Source organism: Bos grunniens, chromosome 16 (assembly GCF_055505025.1).
Source record: "Bos grunniens cultivar Pamir isolate PY7600 chromosome 16, Bosgru_T2T1.0, whole genome shotgun sequence".
NCBI lineage: Eukaryota > Metazoa > Chordata > Mammalia > Artiodactyla > Bovidae > Bos > Bos grunniens.
In genome coordinates, this window is record NC_141180.1 from 7,511,309 (window position 1) to 7,533,321 (window position 22,013).

At 47.7% G+C, this 22,013-nt stretch overlaps 1 protein-coding gene and 1 long non-coding RNA gene across 10 annotated transcripts; one reads left to right on the top strand and one right to left on the bottom strand.

Moving 5' to 3' along the window:
• The first annotated feature begins 7 nt into the window (after positions 1–7).
• On the top strand, positions 8–1,793 carry LOC147356105 (uncharacterized). 2 transcript variants are annotated; one of them, XR_015142637.1, is made up of 3 exons: positions 8–453; positions 531–658; positions 1,488–1,793. It is a non-coding gene; the product is annotated as an uncharacterized LOC147356105 (long non-coding RNA). The 2 variants fall into 2 exon arrangements; XR_015142636.1 differs by having other exon boundaries at positions 19–453; positions 1,461–1,793.
• A 1,139-nt stretch (positions 1,794–2,932) lies between these two features.
• On the bottom strand, positions 2,933–19,974 carry IRF6 (interferon regulatory factor 6). Of its 8 annotated transcripts, none has more exons than XM_086342274.1 (10): positions 19,812–19,974; positions 17,102–17,190; positions 15,597–15,679; positions 14,898–15,079; positions 10,972–11,176; positions 9,772–9,900; positions 7,279–7,437; positions 5,821–6,213; positions 4,996–5,114; positions 2,933–4,372 (listed from the first exon to the last, which is right to left on the bottom strand). In XM_086342274.1, exons 4-10 carry the CDS (start codon positions 15,069–15,071, stop codon positions 4,148–4,150), a joined length of 1,404 nt encoding a protein of 467 aa, XP_086198400.1. In that variant the 5' UTR covers positions 15,072–15,079; positions 15,597–15,679; positions 17,102–17,190; positions 19,812–19,974; the 3' UTR covers positions 2,933–4,147. The 8 variants fall into 8 exon arrangements, with proteins under 8 accessions (XP_086198400.1, XP_086198397.1, XP_086198398.1 ...); XM_086342271.1 differs by having other exon boundaries at positions 17,012–17,190; XM_086342272.1 differs by lacking the exon at positions 17,102–17,190.
• Positions 19,975–22,013: the final 2,039 nt, after the last annotated feature.

Here is a 22,013-nt window from a genome sequence, read left to right on the forward strand (position 1 = left end):
CGTCACCCAGTCGGCTCCCGCGCCTCGCGTTAGAACCACCCAGCCGGAAGTGTGGGCGCCTGAGGCCCAGCCCTTTCCGGCCAGAGAGGCATTGCCCCCACCCGTCAGCGTAGGAACCGAAAGGGGAGGAGTGGAGGAAAGCAGGCGGCTGAAGCTGGTCGTTCGCCGCCTCTCCTAGCGTCCCGCCGCTTCCCCACGTTGTGTGTTATTAAGTCCAGTGTCGCACCTGACCCGGAGGGCAGAAGCAGAGCACGCGGCTCCGGAACACCGTTTGATTTGTTTCTGGAGAAGTTCACTTTCCTCTCCAAACGAAACATCTCAAGATTAGCGACGTGCTTTACAGATCTTCACTTGTAGGTGGTGCTGTAAAGCTTTTTTTCACTTTGACCTGCCTAAGCCCTGAATCTGAAAGGCTGAATTCCGAGAAGTGGGTGGACAAGTGTCCTGGCCAAGGTTCGTCATCTCTAAATAGGGCGTGAAGGGCATGAGTGTTTTCACTCCCAACAGCTGTGTGCTATGTATGCTTCTAGGCGCTGGAGGTATTGGCAGCTAAGGAAACAGCAAGAAACCCGCCTTCGTGGAGCCCAGGCTGTAGGAATTCAGTTTGCTGACTTCACATGAGAAATGGGAGTCAGAGATGGAGAAGCTTTTCAATCAGGTCGTTAAGAAGAAAACGTTATTTCACTGAAAGGTTTACCAGCGATATGACCCATACCACGAAGGGGAATAATTTCTTGGGAGAAATTCACATCTAAAGAAATGGCCCAAACTTGTTGATACATGAGCAGAGTAGAGGCTAAGGGGAACTGCGGGCACCTACCCTGGAAGTTTCACTCCTGGCTGTACCTTAGGTCTTCAGACTGTGAAGAGAGACCACTGTGGAGTGGAGGCGTGGCCAACTTGGAAGGAGGACCGGCTTATAGGGCTTCCATTTTAATGTTCTTAGCTCAGAGGGAGTCAGAGTAGAAACTAATTTTAGAATTTTTTCCCTCGCTGGGTTTATTTTCCCGTAGTGGTTAGCAGTCAGTCTCTCAAAGGAAAGACTTATTTAGTTCATTCATTTATTCTGACAAGAAATATTTGAGAACATTCTATGTACCAGGTACTGTGCTGGGGCTGGCAGCACAGTCCAAGACACACAGTCCTTACCTCCAGCAAGTTTGCAGTCATGCAGGACACAGATACTGAGCAATTACTAGGGAATTGATTATTCTGAAAGATAAGTGTAGGGTGCTCTGGGGACATATAGCCAGGGACCTAATTATATGACAAGGGACCAGCCCAGATCCAGCATTTGCCCTCTCATTTATACCTACAACTAGTTTTGGGGTTTTTTTTCCCCAGTGAGACACCATGAGAAGTTTTCATGCGCCATTTCACCTCAAGGTTGTGAGGGAAGAAATGTTCTTTTTTGTTTCGCTTATCAATATAATGTGGTTTGTGTCCCAAACCACGTGCAGGCAGTTCCAAAGTCTGCTTTTGAACAGGACGTGCAGATCCAGACTGTGACCAACCCAATGGGGAGAAGGGTAGACAGTGAAGAAAACCAAACGCTGGTGACACCGCCTGAAGGCGCGGAAGCAGAAAACACCCAGGGAGGCTGAGGTGGAACAACCGAAGAGAGAGCAGACTCAGTTTCCAAGAAAGGACACCTGGCAGCAGGACCAGAGAAGGAACCCTGAGTGAGACCAGTGGAGAGCCCTGCACGCACTCTCCCAGTGTTCTGCAAAGGATAAACAACAAACTCTGCTATTGGGTTAAGGCCTCATAAAACCACTCATTCATTCCTCTGACATATTCATAAGCTGTTCATTACATACTAAAAGTTCAGTCTTTCTTGGCACCTAAACACTATGCTCTACACCCTTTGCCAGCTCACATTTTCTGGGCCCTCATCCAGATGGGCAGCCTGTTAGCATCACGTAGAAAAAGGGGACGGGCCTGGCCCAGATCCAACAGTTGTCCTCCCAATGTATTTACTGTGGATTTTTTTTTTTTTAAACTTTGAACTATACAGACACAGAGGCAGCCAGATGTCAATTCCAAATCCCTCACTTCACCCACTCAAATGCTCCCAAAGTATAAAGTTTCTATACCTTGCATATTTCCTGGTCTCTAGAAACCCAACTTCTGCTCTCAATTGAGCACTCAGATTTCTCTTGGTCATACTTTAGTAACAGTAGATCGACTAGGTCCCTTAGAGACCCGAAAACCACAGCTTAAGCATTCCGAATAAACAAGTACCATTGCTACTTGTAATTGAGGGGAGCTTATGGTTTTTGAAATAAAGGTAGCCCAACTTTTTAGCTAGCTCAACTTCAGTAGCAAGTAGGAGGTGGCTTTAAGGATAGCAGAGCAGACGTGGACTTTCTTAATACGATATGGCCCAAAATAGGTTTCAGTATTCAGGAGGATTGGGGCCTGCAACCAGAGACTAGCATCTTGTTTTCCATTTGGGGCGTGGAGTTTAAATTATGTAGAATTTCACCGTAAAAAGAGTAAAAGGGTCAAGGGCAAAGTGAAAGCGAATACCAGTTTGTGGTAGCCATGGCTGCAGTGTTCTGCACCACTCTTCACCTTAATTGTTCAAACCCACCTACCTCCACCCAGGAGGGAAACGTGCAGGTTTGTACTACATGCATTTTTTCCAGAAAAGCACTGCCCAGGCCTTCTTCACCCTGCCCTTAACATATTCAACACCCTGTTTTTCCCAACTACAAAAAATCCAAATGAGAGGAAAACGTCTCCATGCACAGACGAACTGTCCTTGTCTCTTCTGTAGTCAGAGGCGTTTGTCCTGCGGGCCCAGCTCAGTGTCAAGTCTTCCTCAAAGAAGGGAAAGAAGAACAAGGGAGCTTTATCCTCTCTGAAGGCTCTCACTGAGTCATAGACTCTCATCTCTCTCTCACACACAGAGTGGTACAGACATACCTCATTTTATTATTGTGCTTTGCTTTATTGCACTTTGCAGATACTGTGTTTTACAAATCAAAGGTTTGTGGCAACCCTGCATCAAACAAGACTAGTGGCACCATTTTCCAACAGTATTCGCTCACTTCATGTCTATGTGTGACATTTTGGTAATTCTCACAATACTTAAACTTCTTTTTTTGTTATGGTGATCTGTGATAAGTGATCTTTGATGTAACGCTTGCAAAAACTTTATGACTCATTGAAGACTCAGATGATGGTTACCATTTTTTAGTTAAGGTACGCACATTTGTATTTTTAGATATACTGCTATTGCACACTTAGACTACGCCATAATGTAAACATAACTTTTATATGCCTTGGGAAACCAAAAGATCTGTACGACTTGCTTTACGGCAATATTCACCTTATTGTGGTGGTTTGGAACTAGCCTGGCAATACCGCCGAGGTATGCCTGTATGTGGTAGCAAGTTGAACACCTGACCACAGAATCCCTAACCTTTTTCTATGTCAACAGCTTCCTTTTAGAAGCTCAATTTGTGAGCTTTTACTCCACAAGCTGGGTGACTTTCAGACTTTGGCACCTATTTCTATTTAGATATCAAGCTTAGTTCCTAAGCAACCAGCTGGCACCCCTCCCTCTTTCTTCCCCCATCAGGGAACCAGCCTACTATACTAGCATAACAGGTCAAACGGAGATCAATCCTGGACAAATCAGTGCTTCAGGGGACTTTAATGAAAGCAAAAAAAAAAAAAAAAAAATGGCGCAAGAACAAGGCAGAAGGGTTCTGTTCTAGGCAGTTTTGCCTTGTACAAATAGAATGAAGTCATCAAGTCAGAGTCTTAAAGCTGGCATTATTTCAGGCATCATTCTAACTCCTTCACTTTACAGTAACGAATATGAAGCCCAGAGGTTCAATGACTTGGTTCAAGGTCACCCCCCTGGAAGCAAAGCTGCAGTTAGAACCCTGTTGTCCAGACTCCAGGCTAAATCTCCTTCTATTGATACTACATTATACTGGGAGGTTTAAAGAAGAAGAGGAAAGTATGAAGGGTGATTTTTTTTATAAATTAAATCAACTTTAAAAGCTAGACATACTTGGAGAGTCAGAGACTACTAATGCTGTTAGAAAGAAGAAAGGCTTGAAAGCTGGTTAAATCTGAAAAATAAAAAATATTCATATGTACAATATTGTAAAAAAAAAGGCATTCATGATTACTGGGCTGGCAGGGTAGTGGGCAATTGCATGCTGGGGGCGGGCTGCATAGGCTGCCAGCTTTCCTGGGTTTGCAGGATGCGGTACAGCTGCTTCAGCTGAGCAACGATGTTATCCTTGATGTCTGGAGTTGAGATCTGCAGGCGGACACTGCCACTGTCAAAGGATCGTGTGAAGTCACCAGAAAACATCTCATAGATCATCCGAGCCACCACCGGAATGACCTGTTCAGGACACAGAGCACACAGGTATCCTCTGAGAAAAAAGTTCAGAGAAAGAAAAAAAAAAAAAAGAAAACCAGCAGGAGGGACCCAAGGTTGAAGGAAGGACTAGTGAGGCCATGGGGAAGTCCCCAACTTTAATGTCTAGACACAAAATATGCTTTTATCTCTCTGGACTATCCTGCCAAGGTTCACTTTAGAATTTGGTTCAGATGAAGGTAAAGAATCGAGAGGCAGCATCACATCACATACCTAAATAAATAGCTGCTTATTGACAAAGACTTTTACCCAAATTTCATCTGTTCACAGCCAAACCCAAGTGGTCTTGTTGCCACTTTCCAGAATACGTCCTTAAAGTAGCTCAAAAGACTTCTAAAATTAGGCTTCTGCAAGACTCTAAAGTCAGTGAGAAAACAAAGTCTCCCGTGAATCAGTAATTTGCCTTGACAACCCTCTATTCTCCAGCCTGGTTCTACTGTACAATATACAAAACTTTGTTGCTACTCCATCTAATAGGATTAAAATCCACACAGGCTGATGGATACCTCAACTCAGAGCTCAACCCCAGACCTATGGGCTAAAGCATTGATAAAAAGGCAAAGAGTTGTTGACACTTATCTCCTCACCTGAACCAAGATGAGTTTCCTTTCCTGGGGTTTCCCATCTGGCCATTCTTCCCCGAAGCATAAGTAGATCTCAAATGGTGGCTGCTTCTCTATCTGTCCTTTCTGGTGGGCAATGAGATCTGTAGAACATGGAAGGGCAGTTTGGTATACTGGGTCATTCCATATCCATTCAGTAAATACCAGCTTTTATGTTATGTTGTCTGGCATAGTAGCCACTTGCCACATGTGGCTACTGCATTTAAATTCACTAAAAGTAAATGGTTCCTTAGTCACATTAGTAACATCTACATACTCAACAGCCACATGTGGCTAGAGACTAACATACCAAACAACACAAATATAGAAGATTTTCATCATTTTAGAGGGTTTTATTGGATACCACTTAAACTAGACTTGGGAATCAAATCACACTGGAAAATTTACATCTCATTCCTCTCATACCTGCTTGAATTTGCCACTCAAATATGTCCCAAACAAAAAGACTATATGTTTAACCAATTATGATGAGTAGGGTCACCTTCTAAAGTGAAGGATAAATAAGTTGGTGGACTCTGGGGAGCAATGAAAGGCTGTCTCCCTCTTCTGCCAACAAAGGAACTACAACCAACCTAAAACTGGCTTCAAATATGTAGCTTTGGAGTGGAACGTCCTTCTGCCCCGGTCACTTTTATTTTTCAGAATCAAGGTTCTCTTCTACCTTGACTTCTTGCTGAAGAAACTGTTTCTTTAAGAACTTTGCAGAGCCAGGAGAGGCGGGGCAGGAAGAAGGAAGACATACTTGCAGGGAGCTGTTCCCACCCATCAATCCTCTGAAAAAAGACTCACCACTCAGGAACGTTTCCAGACAAAACAGTTTGACCTTCTTTTGTCTCTCAATCAGGTTGGGGGCAACAAGTGATGGGGCACATGGCCCAGACCAGTACACCTTGCACTGGCACAGCCTGATGGCGTAGATGGCGTGCCCGCTGACCTCCAGGATCAGTCCTCTATCCATGACGTCTAGCAGCTTGCTGGTGAACAGCTTCTGCTTCTCATTGGTGATGTGCTCTGGCCCCGGGAACTTGACCTGCTCCAGGCTGACGGGACCAAAGAGCTCCTCCTGGTCAGGCATGGGACCCAGGTCCCCATAGAAGAGCCGGCAGCCTTGGGGGTTGCTCACGGTCATGGTCTGCCCATATTCCTTCCCACGGTACTGAAACTTGATGTCCAGGTCAGTCACTGCAACGTAAGACGGGACGGTGAGAGTCCTGCCCCACTGCTCTGCCTGTCCATCCCTAAGACTCGTGCAAGTCCATTAGGATCAAGCCATCTTTCAGCCAGCGTCCAGGAAGGCCACTGGCATAGTTATCCTTCCTGCAACACAGGGAGACATCAACATATCCTGGGAGTATTCCCTCAAAAGGCTGCCTTGAAGCAAACAGTTCAGAGTCCATCTATACTATCTTGGTTCAATCACCACTCCCTAAGAGCTAGAATTCCTCCAACCAAAGTTCTGGGTCCTAGTCTCCCCATTTTGTACTGAGTCTTTACATCAATAGGCGTTGGAAGGAGCTGAAAAGACTAAGGCAGCATCTGGTTTGTGTTGTCATTTTTGACTCACTCTTTAAAGAAACCAGAGAGACAATAAAAAATACCAAGCCATCTTTCTGAAAAGTACACAGATGAGCACACACTGTCGATCTGTTCTAATAATACATCACAAAAGGACACAGTTCACAGCAAAGTAAATTTTCACTCAGCAAATGTCTATTGAACGCTATAGGTCTTACCAAAGCTATCAGCCTCTTGGACAAAATGGTAGTTTCCCCCCACCCCCGGCCCGCCCCCTACCGTGTGTATTGTGAAAGGGAGAGGCAGGACATTGATTCTTCACTGAGATGGATTTGTGCACAATTCAGAAAGAGAGATTCTCTGGATCCTAAAGCCCCTCAAAACCCAAGAGCCTCCTTGACCAAATCCACAGTCATTAACCTCCCTTTCCCACAACTAACCTGGTCCCCAAATATCCTAGGCAAACTGATAAACCCAGGCCTTCCACCCACCTAAGAGGTGAGTAACGCAGAGCTGCACAGCAGCCAATCAGAGGATCTTCTTGGGCAAGCAGGTATGGGCTAATGTTTCTTTACTTCTTCCCCAGTGACTCATCAGCCAGCCAGGAACCAGACACAGAGGCTGCCTGGGGGACTATTCTATACAAGGCAAAGAAATGGAGGCAGAAGGTGGGGCAGGAAATGGACTATAATAGGAGCTGACGATCCAGTTAGGAAACCAAGGCTTACTTACTCGGGAGTGAGCTGATCCACAGCTCTGGAGAGCTATAGAAAGGCTGTATAGGCGCCTGAGGCACTTCCATCTCCAGAGGCTCCGTTTTGGGCCACACTGCTTCAGGGCTGCAGTTGCCCACACTGCAGTTGCCCACACTGGCTGGTGCTATGGGAGAACCTAAAACAGAAGGCTGTGGGTGAGCTGGCGGGGTACCACTCACATACTACCTGGGTTGGAGGCTCTAAAACCTTAAAGGTCTAACACTGGACCACAACTCAGTGTAGCAGCCCATCAATAATGCCCCCAACAAACACCAAAAAGAAACAAGGTTCTCCTGCTTCTATAACTGCTTGTGAGTTCTTGCATCAACTCATAATTCTGACAATGTACATTTGCTGATGACTAACAGACAAGTGAGTTTTCTCTGGGATTAAATTAGAATGGGTATGAATGTGAGGTTCCCTGTTGCAAAATTTGGGCCCAGCAATTAAATAGAAGTTGGTTGTCTTCTGTAAAATAAACTCAACTAAACTGATTGATTAACTTTGAGTGTTAATACATAGAAATTCATTTAAAAACAAACAAATACTTTATATGCATGAAACTTCTGAAAGGATACTCAAGAAACTGGTAAGATCTGTCTCCTCCAGGAAAGGAACTGTTTAGAGAAAGGATGGAAGGAAAATCTTTCAGCTGATTTCCTTTTTGTAACATTATGAATTTAAACCATGTAAGAGTATTATTTATTCCAAAGTATCCAATTAAAGAAACTGAGGCTCAAAAGGTCAAATGACTTGATTTTAAGTCCCATAGTAGCAAAGTGAAAAGAACTTGAGAGAATGAAAAACCCATCCTATTTCCCTGCTATTGTCAAAGTTGGCTCACTCCAAAGTTTTCAGATTTCTCCTCCTAACCTCACCTTTTATGCATCTATTCTTCAACAATTCTTCTTTCTCTGCCCAACAGCTCTGAAATCACAGAGGTTAATGTTTCTTTGATCCTTTGTGTACAAGTCTGGTTAAATCTATGTACCCATTTTACTTTTGTTTTTAATATATGTTCACATGTTTCCATAAAGGATCCAAGGTGGCCCGTAACATAAGGCCACAGAACAGAATCTTGAATAAGACATGAAAACAAATAGGAAATCAGAAAAACATTTTTTAAATAGTAAAAAAAAAAAAAAAAGTATATATATCTTGGAAATGAGTTGTATCCTTTTAAGGGGTGAGAAGAACAGAATGAGTCAGCCAAGGATTTGGGAAAGGATCTCACGTTTCCAAATGTCCAAATCTTAAAATTTCACTAAATGGGAATGTAGCTGTGGCAATATTAGCCTGAGCGAGCTCTATGATGACTGTCTTTACTCATCACTTGGTTGCAAAGTTATAAATGACAGGGTAAGTGAAGGAAGACAAGCAGACAGGTAAGAGTCATTTCTTGACTCTCCGAGGAAGGGGCATCATCTAGAGTACGGTATTCCAAAATCCTAAAGGAATCATCTTGCTATACTGAATTTTCTAGGTGGCAAAATTATCTCATTTGACCCATAGCAGCCAGGTAGCACTAGTGGTAAAAAAAAAAAAAAACTTGCCTGCCAATGCAGGAGACATAAGAGATTCGGGTTCAATCCCTGGATTGGGAAGATCCCCTGGAGGAGGCATGGCAACCCACTCCAGGATTCTTATCTGGACAATCCCATGGACAGAGGAGCCTGGTGGGCTACAGTCCATGGAGCCGCAAAGACTGAAGCAACTTAGCACACACGCACAGCCAGATGGAACTTAGAAAGGCAGTGAAAAGCTGCTCAACTGAATGCAAGTCACGTGACTAGGAGCGTGTCAGTGGAAAGTTCAAGCAAAGATGCTGCAGAAGAACAATTCGCCCTGTGTTTGAGAATCCTCGGTACAACGGAAAATGCAGTACCTGCTCTGTCACACAGTGACCCTCAAACCTCTCAACTCATTTTTCCTGGGAAGCTGAATTCAAAAGGTTAAAAAAAAAAAAAAGATAAAAGTCTCTCTAGTAGATAAATTTTATCAGAGCCTAGTATTAAGAGCTGTAGAAGCCACAAGGGTCCCATGATACAGTCTTAGCAGAGTAGACCCTGTTAAGGGAGTGACAGAAAATTTATAGCAAGACAAACACCAGAAGAATTGGCCTACAATTCATGAAAATGATATCTGCACTTTGACCTGAAGGAAATCAGCAAAATTTATAACAGCTGGTATATTTGTATGCACGACTGAGAATGAATTTCATTTTTTAATTTCTCTGAATTATCACATAAGACTCAGAAGATGCTCTCTATGCCTAGAAGCCACCCCCACAGGGATAACTGGGCCTAGGAATTCCTTTGCCTATGACCCCTACTTGCTAACAGACTGGCAGCCTGGCCGCAGGGTCCAGTCACTGCTCCTAGGGCAGCGGTCGATATAGTGTCAACAGTTGCAAAACGAAAGCCCCTTACCTCCTCTTCACCCCTCCGCACCCCTCCGTCACCCCACTCACCATTGATGTTCAGGAAGGGGAAGGTGTCCTGAATGGGGACGTGGTGCTGTGACTGGTCCAGCTCATCTTCCTCATCTTCTTCATCCACATCATTGTCTTTCTCATCCCAAGGAGCAGACCCAGTGGATCCTTCCCAAAAAACAGACACACAAGCCCACAAGCAAGCCACTCACTTTTCACTGTCATCCTGGTAGCTGACCCACTGTTCAAGCTAGCCACTGCCAGCACAGAGGCTCCTGGGGTTCAGCGTGCACCCCCAATGCCCTAGCCAAAGTGTGGGGACCGAAGGTGTTCACCACCCCCACCTTCCAGCTCCTTCTCTAGAACGCTAATGTAAGCTCTCATCCCCCCCACTATCCAGGAGCTGCACACCCTATTCCCTTCTCCTAGAAAACTTTTAACTTCTACTCTAAACCTACTTTGATGCATTAACATCCCTTTTAAGGAACCAAGGATCACAGCTTCTCTCCTTTGTAAACTTAATGTGACAACAGAACCTTCCCTCATGGCAGGGCCTCCCTAGATTCACTGGAGGTCAAGTCTAAATCATCTGGCTCTCCAGTGATTTTGCCTGGAGAATCCCAGAGATGGAGGAGCCTGGTGGGCTGCCGTCTATGGGGTCGCACAGAGTCGGACACGACTGAAGTGACTTAGCAGTAGCAGTTGGATCTTACCCTACAAATTCAATGACATCCACCCATCATTTATAAAGAGAACTTATCAGCTTTTAGAATGTCATGTTAATTGATTCTTAGAACAGCCTTTGAAATAGGCAGGAAAGATGAGAGCCCAGGTTTTATAATGAAAGAAACTGAGGCTCAAAAGGTCAAAGGACTTGATTCAAAGTCCCATGGTAGCGAAGTGAAAAGAACTAGGTTTAGAACTCAGACCTTCCAAGTTTTAATCCCTCCTCCTTCTAAACTACCTGGCCTCTCTTCTCAGTGTTGAGCCCAGAGAGAAGCTATTTTTACAGAACTCTATGCTCCCTCCATTTTCTAAGGCTTCAGTGTTCCACTAAGTGAGCAGGAACACCTTGGTGAGTTTATATCTTTTGTTCTCTGAGCCTTTCCAGAGACAGAATTTCTTGTTCAGCAGTCATAAACATTCTAAGCAAGGCAATTTTCAAGTCGACTATCTCTTGAAGGGTCTAGCCAGGAACCAGCACACTGTCCACCTTCTCCCCAGCAGCTGGGGCCTCACCTGGGTTAATGATCGAGCCCTGGGGCTGGGGGATGTCACACACTTGATATATCTTCACTGGGTTCATGGGCACCTCCTTGGTGCCATCATACATCAGGTTGAATTCTCTGCTCTTGTTGAGAGCACAACGGAGCTGGGCCTTCCATTTAGCTGGGTCGGGGTCATCTACCCCTTCCTGGTACTTCCCTGTCTCCACAGCCCAGGCCTGAAGAACAGGAAACTGCAGTGAATGCCTGCTGTTGCCCAGACACGCTGCAAAGTGTGCCCACCCTCCCGCATGCAGGCACGGACACACGTGGGCCCGCCTGGCCCAACCCCAGTGTACAGAGGCTGCAGCAGGGAGCACCACCTTGGAGGACCAACCCCAGTGTACAGAGGCTGCAGCAGGAAGCACCACCTTGACGGACCAGGCGAGGGAGGGCCGGAGTGAGATTAAACTAGATGCAAATATAATCTTGTGCAAAGAGGAGCCTTATCTCAAGCATTGGTGCCAGTTGGTGACTACAATGGCCATAATGAAGGGCTGAAAATAAAGAAACATCTGAAACAAATATACACTAAGATACTAATGGTAACTTTGAAAGCAGGAATGCAGATAATTTGTTTTACTTATTTTTTTTTGACGAGTTGCTTATATAACAAGAATAAAAAGGAAGATGGCATATGATTTGAAGCGTGTGGTCTTGCTGTCCCTCCCCTTCCATCTTCAATCTGATGCACAAATAACTGCAGAAACCAAGCGCCTTTAGAACTAAAATAGCCTGTGGGAGGGCAGGACATGCACTCTGAGAATTCAACTCGCCGCAGCGGGCGGCGGAGGCCCTCAAGTCCTAATAAACTCACACTGCCTGCCTTTCCCTACTTTCTCAAACTCCCACATTGGGAACATTTCTCTGGAAACACCAGTGGCTGGTGGCCTGGGCCAAAACCACTGTGGCCTCGCCGCTCTGGTTTTCAGTTTCCAGGTCTAAGAGGCATCAGCTTTCTGCTTCATGGGCTATCCGCCCTTCCCCACCGTGAACATATTCTCCATGTCCATGCTTTCTTCAGGCCTGTCTAGTACGTCCTGGTGCAGAAAACGGGGGTGTCGTCTGCCGAGGACTCAAGATCGGGAAGGACACAGCAGCCTGTTCAAGCTGACAGGACCCGTCGCTCGTCCAGCCCACCTCCCCGCCTCCAATCCTGACTGTGGACTTCTTCCTCAAGCCCAGACGGAGTTTTTCTGCCTTGTCCTCTGAGTACTCTGGTCTCTCTCAGTCATTCCCTGCAGAGCCTCACGGTCACGAGGAAGCTTCTTCCAATAGCCAACCTGAATCCTTATCCTCTGATGCACTCACTTTTTCCTACCCTCTTCTGGGGCCGGAGGGGGCTCCCCTCCTTGCTGTGCAGTATGGAGTGAAGGGAGCTGACAAGGCTGCTGCCCTCAGCGTAGCAGGCTCCATTGCATCCAGCCCCGGGTAGGCGATCTCCACCTCACTGGCCCCCAGTGTCCAGAGAGTCCTATCTCCAGTTGCACCTGGCGGTGCCTGGCGGCTACCTCTCCCTATTTTCCCCTCCATTTGTTTGACCTCCAGGTCCACTCACTTCTGGCCCCACTCAGCTGGCTTGGGCAGTGCTGACTTTGGCACAGGTCTGCAAATTTCTGTGGCTCCCTGAATCCCTGCCTCTCCATGGACAGCAGCCAGACTAACCCAGAGCCGTTTCTGCTCACAGCACAGCCTCACTCCTGGGCCCATTCAGACCCTGTGGAGGACCTGAGGCTGATGCAGCAGAGGGTGGTATCCACCACGTGACAGCCATTGTCTTCATAAACAACCCATGTTCAAACCCATTCTGAGATTCTGGTCACCGGGCAGGTCCCTATTTCTCTTCCAAAAACGGACACAGTCTCTGCATTTTTATGGCAATTTATGAGTCCCTTTCTAGACGTTTATTTCACTCAATTCTCACAACAATCTCGTGAGGCAGGCAAGACTGGTTTTATCCTGATTTTACCAAAGGGGAAGCTAAAGCCCAGAGAGATTATGTGACTTGTTCGAGACCACACACGCGAGTGCCGGTAGTGGGATATGAAGCCGGGACTCACAGCTCCTGGTCAGAAGGGGCTGTCTGATAATGGAGGGGCAGCAGATAGGCCTGGGTTCAAATCCTGGCCCCACCACTACGTGATTTGGGCAAGTTACGTAGCCCCTCTGAGATTCAGCTTTTACATCTACAACAGAAGGGTAACATCCTCTTTTCAGCATCATCGAGAACTAAATGAGATAATACTCCTAGAGTGTGGAGCAGATACCCTCTTAATTCTGGTCATCACCTCGACACCCTTATGCTGCCAAAGGCCTGCCAGAGCTTGGGATCTTTGAAGGCACCCTCATTCTCCTCCTGACACCCAGACCTCCCCTTAGCATGCCGCAAACAGATGCACAGATATAACTAGGACAGAGCAGCTGCACGCAGCCACCTTTTCCTCAAGCCCTAAGGATTCAGAACATTCTCGTGAGTGGAACCTTCAGGAACCAGCCTCTTTCCCCATGGCCAGCCACCATCAGGCACTTCAGTAACAAGTCCGGCTGCAGGCCAAGGCAAGAGGCCAGACCAGGCCCATCCTCCTTGATGCCAGCTCCAATAATTGGTGCTGGTTTCCAGATGGTTTCCTTACCACTTTTATATCATTATTAAATTTTTAAATTAAAAGCACTGATTTACTTTGTAAGTATTCACAGGCCAATTTTTTCTCTACCTCTTGTCTCTATACCCAATAGAACAGTTCTAGGATGGCTCTCCTTTGAGGTATGAGTCCACCTCTCCTGGCCCAATCTCAGCCAGAACCTGGGGCATCAATCTTTAGAGGTTCAGGATAGAGACTGGATTTCACTTGACTTCCAGCTGCTAGTCAGGGAAAAAATGGAGAAACTCCTTTCTCCGTGTTTTGGAGGTGCAGGAACTAAAGTTACTCAAGAGACAGAAGACTGACCAGCACAGAGAAGTCGGTCTGGAGTGGAGGCACAGGCTCCAGAGTTACAAACCACATAATAGCCCTTCCCACAACTACCTTCTCACTGACTTCCATCTTAGATTTTGGTTTCACTCACATTTTATAAAGTGTTACGTGATTCAATCTTGTTTTCAGTTAAGCAAAATAACTCTCACATCCAAGCTATTCTTTAGTTAAGAAAACATTTGTAGAATAAAAACCTGTAATTAAATCACCTTTCATTTTTTTAAGATGGCTCAGGGGTAAAGAACCTGCCTTCCAATGAAGGAGACAGGGGTTCGATCTCTGGGTTGGGAAGATCCCCTGGAAGAGGAAATGGTGACCCACTCCAATACTCTTGCCTGGAAAAAATCCCATAGACAGAGGAGCCTGGAGGGCTATAGTCCATGGGGTCGCAAAAAGTCAGACACGACAGAGCACGCATGCATAGGTGGATGAGGCAAAATGTTTTAATTCCAAAAGAAACTTGCAGAGGGCCCTCAACACCCATTCTACAGGCTGTTAGGAGCCTGCTACCACTCAGTAGTTCTGCCTGGGTCTGGATAGCCATTTCCAGGCCAGAGCAAGAACCTTGAGTGAATGAAAGATTGACTGCTGGCTGACCCTCCAGAGCTCTAGAACAGCCTCAGCATACAGGCAATTAGCAGGAGCATAGCCAGTCACACGTGCCATCCCTTGGGATGTGAGCTGAGTACCTTGGACCGATGGGAAAGAACAAACGGCCTCGACCGTAATAACAGACATGCCCCAACAAGAGAAATCACTCTGCCTGCTAAGTCTGTCCCCCCACCCGCATCAACGACATTCTGCTGCCTCAGCATCTTGGATCTAGCACCTTCTTCACGCCAAAATTGAAAACAAGACAATAAAAACCAGAAAGGCCTGAGAACTGGAAAACGTTTCGAGTGAGACCGTAAAAGAAGACCTTTACCTTGAAAATGGTGTTTTCCTCCTCTTGCTGGGGGCTGTGCCGGGTGGCATGTTTCCAGGGGATCTGGAAGCGTTTGGAGTCCCTGTGTAGCCAGATGAGCCCTGGGTACAGACCACTATCCACTTGGGCCACCAGCCAGGGCTTCAGCCGAACTCTGCGGGGGTGGAGGGCCATGATCTGGGCTGGGGGGAAGGGGAGAAATGGGGAGAGGAGAATTAGGCCAGCCCCTGGGAAAAGTTCCCAGCCACTGTTCCCCTATGATAGAGCTACAGTTTCATTAGATTACAGCAAAGAAACTAAATATGGGAATAAACTGTGCCAGGTGGGGAAGAAAAGAAAAGAGGTTAAAAGGTTCTTTTGATTCTTATTCCAAAGCCATTTATTTTTCATGCTCCAGCCAAATCAGACTTATCATGTAAGTAGATCACATTTCTTCTATTTAAATCCCGAGGCAGAAAAATAAAAAGATGATGTCATCCCTGCTGGAACACAGTCCTTCCTGAAGTACCAAGAGAACAGAAGGGAAATTGCCCTTTTCAATCTCATCTTAGGAGAGGGAAGAAAAAAGTTATGGAAACAGCAAAGGATAGACAAGAACTGAAGCGCGCGCTCTTTTTTTAGACAACTACGGAATGACAGCATCGTGATGAGAGAGAAGCAGGCAAAGGGGTGGGTCCTGGTTGCAAAGTCCTCACTCACATAGATGAGCAGGCAGTGTATCCACAGGAATCTGAGAGCTGCGCCTCAAGTCAGGTTTCCTTGCTCTGAGCCACCCAAAAGTTCTGTACAGGGCGGGGAAAGGGGGGGAAGGGGAGTGTGAGCAGGTTATCCCTAGAACAATCCAGTGCTCTGTAACTGAGCTCAGAAGCCCCGGAATAATCAAATATCACAGTGCCTAACCCTAAAGTCCGAAAAACAGTCATGAGACACGCTCCCTATTGTTAGGACAGCCTCCTTACCTAGGTCTGTTTATCTCCCCCACAGAGGCTGAGTGGAACTGATTGGCTACAGGAGCCAGCCTGGGTAAAGTCTGCAATTGATCCTCATAAAAATAGAAGGGCTCGGCACAGCCTAGCAGATAACATTTGGTGCCATCGGGGGAAACAAAGGCCTGTCCCAACTGGGTGTCTACAGGAAAGAGCAATCCCTGGAGAACTGCTTGCCTGGGATGTTGCATTTAGACTTTTTTTTTTTTTTTGGTGTTCTTATCTCACTTTGTTTTTACTTTCACGTGAGAAATTGATGCCTGCAAAACAACGTTCATTCAACAAATATTTGTTCGTCAGCTACCGTGTGACAAGCGCGAGGTCAGTTATTAAACACAATGTTTTCATCAGACTGCCTGAAGAAATCCACACTGGAATTGCTCAAACCCCACAAGAACCTGAGAAAAGGAAGATAAATAAGTCACCTTCCCACCCAGAAAGATTCCCACCGGGGCTGTGGTTCAGAAATCAAACCAGTTGAGTCAGCTTAAATCTCCCCCTCAGAGGAGCTTAGCTGAGGGGGTGGCCCCTAATGCGTCACTTCTTTCCCAGGCCAGCCTGCAAACAAATGGGAAAACGCAAACCCAGCTGGGTCACCAGCACTTTAAGAGCAAAGCAGAGCCTGCCCTCACCTGAGCCTTCTGACCCAATTACCAAGCCCTGCAACTGAAACCTGCCCCCCTGGGAGCAGAGCTCCCCGTGGGCAGGCGAGGTGGCATGGGTTGTTCAAGTGCCCTCCTCCCCCAAGTTCTTGGCCTTGGTGTAGGTTGCTCCATAGGGCAGCAAATCAAGCTATCAAACCCCGGAGAACATTTACCTTATAAGGAGGAGGGAATGCATATCCTCCGCAGGGCAAGTTCTAGCCTTCCCTTCTTCAGTTCTGGCCTGTGATGATGGGGGGGATGGGGCGAAGGAAGAACCAAGAGAACTGGAAATGGATGGCAAACGGGTCCAACCTAGTAAGGGGCTTTTGAGAAGATCTACTGCAATATGGTCAGCCCTCCTATACTGTTCCCTGGTGGCTCAGGAGGTCAAGAATCTGCTTGCAACGTGGGAGACCCAGGTTCGATCCCTGGGTCAGAAAGATCCCCTGGAGAAGGGAATGGCAACCCACTCCAGTATTCTTACCTGGGAAATCTCATGCGCAGAGGAGCCTGGCGGGCTAGAGTCCATGGGGTCACAAAGAGTTGGACACAACTGAGCGACTAACACACTTACTGTAATATGGTCAGTCCTGTGTCTAGGACTGGCAGACATGTGAAATCCACCCCTTGAAGGATTGCAGGCTTTGAAGAAGAGAGTTCCTCCTAGTTGATCCACGGCACATCACAAAAAAAATTAAGGCAATCAAGCCAACACAAGGAACGGCACACAGAGTGATGGGGAGGGAGAAGTAGCCACCCATAGAGATCCGTGATTAAGATCTAGAACCCTGTGTTCTCAGCATTCTCCCAAGATGGCAGCACGCAGGGGCAACCCTGCCCAGCCTCCTCCTCCCTGCCCCACCTCCATCACAGCTAACCCTCCCCATCTTCTCAAAGCCGACCAGTATCTCCACCTGCCACCCAGTAACTAAGACTACAAAAAAAGGCAGAGAGGGAAAATTGGGAGGCAACCAAAATAACAGGGGAAAACAGCTAATCAGACATTCATAGGCTGCAGCATCTAGCAGCTATTAACATTGAGGCATCTGAAGAATTTTTATTGGATTTAGGAAAATCTTTATATATGTACTTAAGAGGGAAAAGGCATCATACAATATTGACTGGGTAGTATCTCTTCCATCTTGTAACATAACATGCACTTGTGAATATATGCACATAGAATTTTTAAAGGGGGTAGAAATAAGATATCGATGCAACGAGAAGTTCTTAGTCGTTACCCCAGTAGTTACCTTAGCGATGGTAGGATTGTGGGTGACTTTCACGCTTCCCTACATACTTTTATGATTCACATTTTCCTACAATGACATGTTTTGATTCATAACTTAAAAACAGAACACTACAAGTAATATATATATGTTTTTTTTAAACCACAGGAAGCTAAGGCATTTCTTGGCCACTGGGAGGTAAAAAAGATGATGGCCTTCAGCTAATAGAAACCATGGTAACAACAATCCTCTATATCTACATAGGCTTTATAGTTTTCATGTACGCTTTTACTTAATGTGTCTGACCTCATCCTCATGATCTAGAAGTAGTGTTGTTATCATCCCCATTTTACAGCTGGGTTAACTGAGGCACAGCAAAGTGTTTTGTCTGGGGCCTGGACCCAGTACTTCTGAGTCAGAGTGCGCTGTACCATAACCTGCCACTGCACCCAGCCCTCCAAGTCTCTCCCTTCTTCTGTACACCGAGAGTAAACCAAAAACATCGACAAAGATCCAAGCAGCACAGAGGGCCAGTGAAGTGCTTAGGGAGGAGACTGCACGACACCCACCCTTAAACACACCTAAACCAAAGTTTTCTTTCAAACCACTCTTGCCACCCAAATCCCAAGGCCCACAGAACAACCCTTGCCTAGTTGAATTCAGCTCTGTTTATCTCTAGCCGCCATCATAGCAAAATTCAAGGCCTGAGTCTCCAACAGGTATTCAACCAGCCACAGAACAAAGATCCTCACCCAATCACTCTCCTCACTCTGGGCCCTGAGCACAGATGCTTTCAGCCTCCCCAGGGCATGAACTGTCCTCTCTCACACCCCCAGTCCAGGGAACAGGCCCCCTAGAAACACCCGCACTGCCATCTCTGCAGCCCCTGCCCAGACTACTTTCCAGGAACACCCTGAAGCCGAGACTCAGCTGTCATTGATTTTGCTCAGAGTAAAACACACACACTCTCATTTCTTGCAGACAGGCCTCAGGCGATGGTCCTGCTTTTTTCCTCCCTCCTCCTGGAGGGACCTGAAATGCCATCTTCCGAGTTCCCCAGTCTTTCCTCCATTTAGTTCAGCCCTGTTTAGGGGTAAATTCTGAACCTCTACCCATGATTCCTATGCCCTTCCCCCCTGCTTGATTGAAGTTGGGGGCTGGAGAGAGCTAGCGACCCTGTATGGGGTGCTGGTGTCAAGTGTTATACAAACATCTAAGCCTAAAGTACTGTTCTGGGTCGGCACCCCGCCGTCACCAACCCCTGCTCAAACGCGCCTTCTTCCTCTCCCTTCCTGGCTTCCACTTTTGACAGCCACCAAGAGAGCAGGGGCGCGTCGGGATGACTCCTTTACCACACAGCAGGCTCCCTGTGAACAGTGGCACCCCGGGCCTGCTTTCCAGCCCAGCCTGGAAGACTTTCCCCATTTCTCCACACCCGCCCTCCAGCCCCTTCAGGCGAAGAGAGCCTCACCCCCAGAGCAACCACACCCGGCGCCACCCTCCTCAGCACCTCATTTGGCTACTTGGAAATCCGCGGGTGTCTCCCAGGCCCAGGGCGAGGGGCCTGACGGTGCTAAACAAATTCCAGGAGAGAAAACAAACTGGCCGAAGCTACTGGTTGCCCCGACCCGCAATTTTCCAAAACACCCACCAAGATCAAGGGCCGGCTGGCCGGGTGGCCGGCCTGGGAAATCCCCTCTGTGGGCAGCGAGGGCCGGCGGAGTGGCGAGCCGGTAGGACCAGAGGGGTGGAGGCGCCGTAGCGCGCCCCGACGGTGGGTGGGTGGAGGCTGGGAGCCGCGCACTCCCGCTGGGCGGGGAGGGAAAGGAAGTGGACCGAAGCGAGGGGTCGGGAAGGGTCCGGCGATCCCAAGCTGGGACTGACCATCCAGTAGCCACCTGGGCCACAGGGACGGGCATCCAGCCCTAGAGGACATCGGCCGACGCACGGATGTCCCTAAGCAAGCTCTCCTCACCCCTGCAGGCTCTGGAGGGGACCCTTCACCAGCGGGCGTGCCCTCCCTTCCCCAAGCTAGTCTCCAGACTTTGGCGTTCCCACCTGTCTTCAATCCGGCTGCCAGAAGCGAACGTCCCTCCGAACCAAGTCCCCAGGTACGATCACCGCCGCCACCGCGCTCCTCGACCCGTAGGGCGAGCAACGCCTGGCTGTGCGCTGGTAGGGATTGCGGGCTCCGCTCCCCGCCCCGCGCCGGCCCTCACCTGCCCGGCCCAGGTGCGCCAGGCTCACGTCAACGCCTCGCCCGGAGACGCCGCGGCCCCCACCTCCGCCGTCCGGCCCCGCCTCCCAGGTGTAGGCCCGCCTCCCAGGTGTGGCCACGCCCCCACATCCGGGATTGGCGGGTCGCGATAAATATGATACTCTGTTCCTGGGAGGCCCAGGCCCTCGCAGCGCCTTCCCCACCTCCCTGCCCTGCTTCTTATTCAGGCTGAGAAAGTAAACGCCAGGATTCAGGTCTCGACCTGACCCCTCGGGGCTCGTGTGCTTGTCCACTGGAAGCGACTGCGAGGAAATCTAAGTCGAGAAGATTTAGCTCTAATTCGAGAAGGGGCCTCCCTTCCCTTCTGCCCAATAATCACCCCTTCCGTATGGAGGTGGTGCTAGTAGTAAAGAACCTGCCTCCCAAGGCAGGAGACATAAGAGACATGGCTTCAATCCCTGGGTCAGGAAGATCCCCTGGAGGAGGGCATGGCAACCCACTCCAGTATCCTTGCCTGGAGAATCCCATGGACGGAGGAGCCTGGCAGGCTACAACTCCATAGGGTCACAGAGAGTTGGACACAACTGAAGCGACTTAGCACGCATGCATGGAGACGGTTAACTACAAATAAGGGTTTAGAGATTGTGGGTTGGCCCTGTTACCTGTGGGCCTGTGTAAGTGGAGCAGGGTGTGGGGAGGGGACCCAGGACACTTGGTCCCTTCTGAGGAAAGCCCTGTGGCTTCCAGGGCAGGAATTCTGCTTCTACTCTGCCCCTTACCCCTGTGACCCTGAGTAAGTTCCTTAGATGCTTGGTTTCGATTTCCGCATCTATTCAATGAAAATAATACTTCTGTCTTTTCCAAATACTGTCTGGTAATGATTAAAAGCACGGCCTCTGCAGCCAACTATTGGGATTCAAATCCAACTCCATCAGTACCATAGACTTGGGGAAGTTTTCCTAAGCTGTCCGTGCTTCAGTGTCTTATCTGTGAAAAGTGAAAGTCATTGAGTCGTTTCCTACTCTTTGCTACCCCATAGACTATACAGTCCATGGGGTCGCTAAGAGTCAGACACGACTGAGAGACTTCACTTTCACTTTTCACTTTCATGCATTGGAGGAGGAAATGGCAACCCACTCCAGTGTTCTTGCCTGGAGAATCCCAGGGACGGGGGAGCCTGGTGGGCTGCCGTCCATGGGGTCGCACAGAATCGGACACGACTGAAGTGACTTAGCAGCAGCAGCAGCAGACTATACAGTCCATGGAATTCTCCAGGCCAGAGTACTGGAGCGGGTAGCCTTTCCCTCCTCCAGGGGATCTTCCCAACCCAGAGATCAAACCCCAGGTCTCCCACATTGCAGGCGGATTCTTTACCAGCTGAGCCACCAGGGAAACCCATGTGTAGAAGGATGTAAATAATCATATCTACCTCAAAAGGGTATTGTGAGTATTCAAAAAATTACTTCATATAAAGTGCTTGGAATGATATTTGGCACTTCCCAACTGCAGTTGGGAATACCATTTTTATCGATGTGAAGATAAAAAGTACCATAGAGGTAGTGTCTCACTGAATAAACAGAATCTCCTACTATTAATTTTTATTTATTTATTTATTCATTTTTAAATACATATTTTCATTTATTATGAATGATTATTATAAGCTATTATAAATGGTTCATTTATAATAAATTGTTTCTTTTATCCATTTGCAGCGCTGGGTCTTCTTTGCTACATGTGGGTTTTCTCTAGTTGCGAGCAGGGGCTACTCTTTGTTCAGCGTGTGGGCTTCTCACTGTGGTGGCTTCTCTTGTTGCGGAGCACAGCTCTAGAGCACAGGCTTAAGTAATTGCGGTGCATGGGCTCAACAGCATTGACATCTGGGCTTAGTTACTCTAGGGCATGTGGGATCTCCCCAGACCAGGGCTCAAAGCCGTGTCCCCTGTATTGGCAGGTGGGTTCTTAACCACTGGACCACTGGTGGACATCTCTTACTATTACTTGAAATGCAAGGCCTGTATGTCCCCTAATGGGTGTCCGATAAA